The sequence below is a fragment of the Pezoporus wallicus genome, unplaced genomic scaffold (assembly GCF_028554395.1).
Source record: "Pezoporus wallicus isolate ANWC-B61680 ecotype Strahan unplaced genomic scaffold, APGP_CSIRO_Pwel_v1 contig_14775, whole genome shotgun sequence".
NCBI lineage: Eukaryota > Metazoa > Chordata > Aves > Psittaciformes > Psittacidae > Pezoporus > Pezoporus wallicus.
This window is the reverse complement of record NW_026640436.1, coordinates 1-4606: the sequence shown is the minus strand read 5'-3', so window position 1 is coordinate 4606 and position 4606 is coordinate 1. Positions and strand designations below refer to the sequence as shown.

Here is a 4606-nt window from a genome sequence, read left to right as displayed (position 1 = left end):
TGAAAACGGGGTTTGGGGGTGTTTCAGGGCCATTTTGGGTTGAAAACTGGGGGTTTGGGGGTGTTTCAAGGCCATTTTTGGGTTGAAAAGATGGATTTTGGGTGTTCCAAGGCCATTTCTGGGTTGAAAACAGGGGTTTTGGGGGTGTTTCAGGGCATTTTTTGTTTGAAAACACGGGTTTTGGGGGTGTTTCAGGGCCATTTTGGGTTGAAAAAAGGGGTTTTGGGGTGTTCCAAGGCCATTTTTGGGTTGAAAAGATGGATTTTGGGTGTTCCAAGGCCATTTCTGGGTTGAAAACAGGGATTTTTGGGGTGTTTCAGGGCCATTTTGGGTTGAAAACAGGGGTTTTGGGGGTTTTTCAGGGCCATTTTTGGGTTGAAAAGATGGATTTTGGGTGTTTCAGGGCCATTTTGGGTTGAAAACAGGGGTTTTGGGGGTGTTTCAAGGCCATTTTTGGGTTGAAAAGATGGATTTTGGGTGTTCCAAGGCCATTTCTGGGTTGAAAACAGGGGTTTTGGGGGTGTTTCAGGGCCATTTCTGGGTTGAAAACAGGGGTTTTGGGGGTGTTTCAGGGCCATTTTTGGGTTGAAAACAGGGGTTTTGGGGGTGATTCAGGGCCATTTTTGGGTTGAAAACAGGGGTTTTGGGGGTGTTTCAGGGCCATTTTTGGGTTGATAATTTGTTTTTTGGGTGATTCAGGGCCATTTTTGGGTTGAAAACAGGGGTTTTGGGGGTGTTTCAGGGCCATTTTGGGTTGAAAACAGGGGTTTTGGGGGTGTTTCAGGGCCATTTTGGGTTGAAAACAGGGGTTTTGGGGTGATTCAGGGCCATTTTTGGGTTGAAAACAGGGGGTTTGGGGGCGTTTTGGGTACCCACGTGCAGCCTGCATCCGTCCCCCAGCGGGTAGGAGCCCAGCAGAGCCTCATCGCAGTCCAGGCGGCCCAGGGGCTCGTCCTCAGCGCTGTAGAGCTCGAGCTCCATGCAGGAGGCCGGGCTGCCCACCACCAGCTCCAGCTTGCACTGCAAGGGAGGCCACGGTGAGGGCCACAAAGGGGAGAGGGGGGGAAAGGGGCTGGTTCCGCTCGGCAGGGATGGGGGGGTCCATAGGGATAGGAGGGTTGGGGGGGGCTCCATAGGGACAGTGGGGTTGGGGGGGGCTCCATAGGGACAGTGGGGTTGGGGGGGCTCCATAGGGACAGGGGGGTTGGGGGGGGTCCATAGGGACATGGGGGTAGGGGGAGGCACCATAGGGACAGTGGGGTTGGGGGGCTCCATAGGGACAGTGGGGTTGGGGGGGGCTCCATAGGGACAGTGGGGTTGGGGGGGTCCATAGGGACAGTGGGGTTGGGGGGGTCCATAGGGACAGTGGGGTTGGGGGGGTCCATAGGGATAGGAGGGTTGGGGGGGGCTCCATAGGGACAGTGGGGTTGGGGGGCTCCAAAGAGACAGTGGGGTTGGGGGGGGCTCCATAGGGACAGTGGGGTTGGGGGGGTCCATAGGGATAGGAGGGCTGGGGGGGGCTCCATAGGGACAGTGGGGTTGGGGGCTCCATAGGGACAGTGGGGTTGGGGGGGGCTCTATAGGGACAGTGGGGTTGGGGGGGCTCCATAGGGACAGTTGGGTTGGGGGGGCTCCATAGGGACAGTGGAGTTGGGGGGCAGCATAAGGACAGTGGGGCTGGGGCCCCCATAGGGAAAGTGGGGTTGGGGCCTCCATCGGGGCAGTGGGGGCTCCACAGGGACAGTGGGTCTGGGGTGCCCCATAGGGACAGTGGGGTTGGGGCCTCCATCGGGACCGTGGGTCTGGGGTGCCCCATGGGGACAGTGGGGCTGGGGCCTCCACAGGAACAGTGTGGCTGTGGGGTGCCCCATCGCGACCGTGGGTCTGGGGTGCCCCATAGGGACAGTGGGGCTGGAGGGCTCCATACTGACAGTGGGGTTGGGGGGGTTCCACAGGGACAGTGGGGGTGGGGGGCCCCATAGGGTCAGTGGGGGCTCCATAGGGACAGTGGAGTTGGGGGGCAGCATAGGGACAGTGGGGCTAGGGTGCCCCATAGGGACAGTGGAGCTGGGGCCCCCATAGGGAAAGTGGGGTTGGGGCCCCCATTGGGAAAGTGGGGCCTCCACAGGGACAGTGGGTCTGGGGTGCCCCATTGGGACTGTGGGTCTGGGGTGCCCCATGGGGACAGTGGGGCTGGGGCCTCCCCAGGAACAGTGGGTCTGTAGGGTGCCCCATCGGGACCGTGGGTCTGGGGTGCCCCATAGGGACAGTGGGGCTGGAGGGCTCCATATTGACAGTGGGGTTGGGGGGGTTCCACAGGGACAGTGGGGTTGGGGGACCCCATAGGTACTGTGGGGCTGGGGCCTCCATCGCGACAGTGGGGCCTCCATCGCGACAGTGGGTCTGGGGTGCCCCATAGGGACAGTGGGGCTGGGGCCTCCACAGGAACAGTGGGTCTGTGGGGTGCCCCATAGGGACAGTGGTGCTGGGGTGCCCCATAGGGACAGTGGGGCTGGAGGGCTCCATATTGACAGTGGGGTTGGGGGGGTTCCACAGGGACAGTGGGGTTGGGGGCCCCCATAGGTACTGTGGGGCTGGGGCCTCCATCGCGACAGTGGGGCCTCCATCGCGACAGTGGGTCTGGGGTGCCCCATAGGGACAGTGGGGCTGGGGCCTCCACAGGAACAGTGGGTCTGTGGGGTGCCCCATAGGGACAGTGGTGCTGGGGTGCCCCATAGGGACAGTGGGGCTGGAGGGCTCCATATTGACAGTGGGGTTGGGGGGCCCCATAGGTACTGTGGGGCTGGGGCCTCCATCGCGACCGTGGGTCTGGGGTGCCCCATAGGGACAGTGGGGCTGGGGCCTCCACAGGAACAGTGGGTCTGTGGGGTGCCCCATGGCGACCGTGGGTCTGGGGTGCCCCATAGGGACCATGGGCCTGGGGTGCCCCATGGGGACAGTGGGGCTGGGGCCTCCACAGGAACAGTGTGGCTGTGGGGGGCCCATAGGGACCGTGCGGCTGGGGCCTCCATCGCGACAGTGGGTCTGGGGTGCCCCATAGGGACAGTGGGTCTGTGAGGTGCCCCATCGCGACAGTGGGTCTGGGGTGCCCCATAGGGACAGTGGGGACCCCATAGGGACCGTGGGGCTGGGGTGCCCCATCGGGACAGTGGGTCTGTGAGGTGCCCCATCGCGACAGTGGGTCTGGGGTGCCCCATAGGGACAGTGGGGGCCCCATAGGGACCGTGGGGCTGGGGCCTCCATCGCGACAGTGGTGCCCCATCGCGACAGTGGGTCTGGGGTGCCCCATAGGGACAGTGGGGGCCCCATCGCGACCGTGGGTCTGTGGGGTGCCCCATAGGACCCATGGGTGTGTGGGGCGGCGCCGGTACCTTGAGCTCGGCCACCGTGATGCCGGTGCTGTACCGCTTCGGGGCCCGGCGGGCGCTGAGGCTGCTGCTGACCGAGAGCAGCACGGAGCCGGCCCCCGGCCCCACCGCCGCCATCATGGCGCCTCCTTCCCCTCAGCGCCTTCTGGAAGCTTCGGCCCGCCTTTGGGCCGAACAGCCAATAGGAGCTGGCGGTGCGCCGCTGTATGTGCTCTATGTGTGCCCTGTATGTGCCGGTGCCCTATGTGTGCCCTATGTGCCCTATGTGCCCTATGTGTGCTCTATGTGTGCCCCATGTGTGCCTTATGTGTGCCCTATGTGTGCCCTATATGTGCCCTATATGTGCCCTATATGTGCCCTATGTGTGCCCTATGTGTGCCTATATGTGCCCTATGCCCTATATGTGCCCTATGTGTGCCCTCCCTATGTGTGCCCTATGTGTGCCCTATGTGTGCCCTATATGTGCCCTATGTGTGCCCTATATGTGCCCTATATGTGCCCTATGTGTGCCCTATATGTGCCCTATATGTGCCCTATATGTGCCCTATGTGTGCCCTATATGTGCCCTATATGTGCCCTATGTGTGCCCTATATGTGCCCTATATGTGCCCTATGTGTGCCCTATATGTGCCCTATGTGTGCCCTATGCGTGCTCTATGCGTGCTCTATGCGTGCCCTATGTGTGCCCCGTATGTGCCCTGTGTGTGCCCTATGTGTGCCCTATACGTGCCCTATATGTGCTCTATACGTGCCCTATATGTGCCTTATATGTGCCCTGTATGTGCCCTATATGTGCCCTGTACGTGCCCTATGTGTGCCCTATATATGCTCTATACGTGCCCTATATCTGCCCTATGTGTGCCCTATATGTGCTCTGTATGTGCCCTATATATGCCCTATGTGTGCCCTATATGTGCTCTATATCTGCCCTATGTGCTCTATGTGTGCTCTATACGTGCCCTATATGTGCTCTATATGTGCCCTATATCTGCCCTATATGTGCCCTATATCTGCTCTGTATGTGCTCTATATGTGCCGTATACGTACCCTATACGTGCCCTATATGTACCCTATATCTGCCCTGTATCTGCCCTATATATGCCCTATATGTACCCTATATGTGCTTTATATGTGCTCTAGATACACCCTATATGTACTTTATATGTACCGTATATGTGCCTTATATGTCCTCTATATGTTCCCTATCTGTACCTTGT

At 59.9% G+C, this 4606-nt stretch overlaps 1 protein-coding gene across 1 annotated transcript; it reads right to left on the bottom strand.

Moving 5' to 3' along the window:
• Window positions 1-876: 876 nt before the first annotated feature.
• LOC130604433 (tubulin-folding cofactor B-like) lies at window positions 877-3509 on the bottom strand (the record flags this gene model as incomplete). Its single annotated transcript, XM_057418942.1, has 2 exons — window positions 3393-3509; window positions 877-1020 (listed from the first exon to the last, which is right to left on the bottom strand). Coding segments are annotated over exons 1-2 (261 nt in total), but the record flags the coding sequence as incomplete, so codon positions are not given.
• Window positions 3510-4606: the final 1097 nt, after the last annotated feature.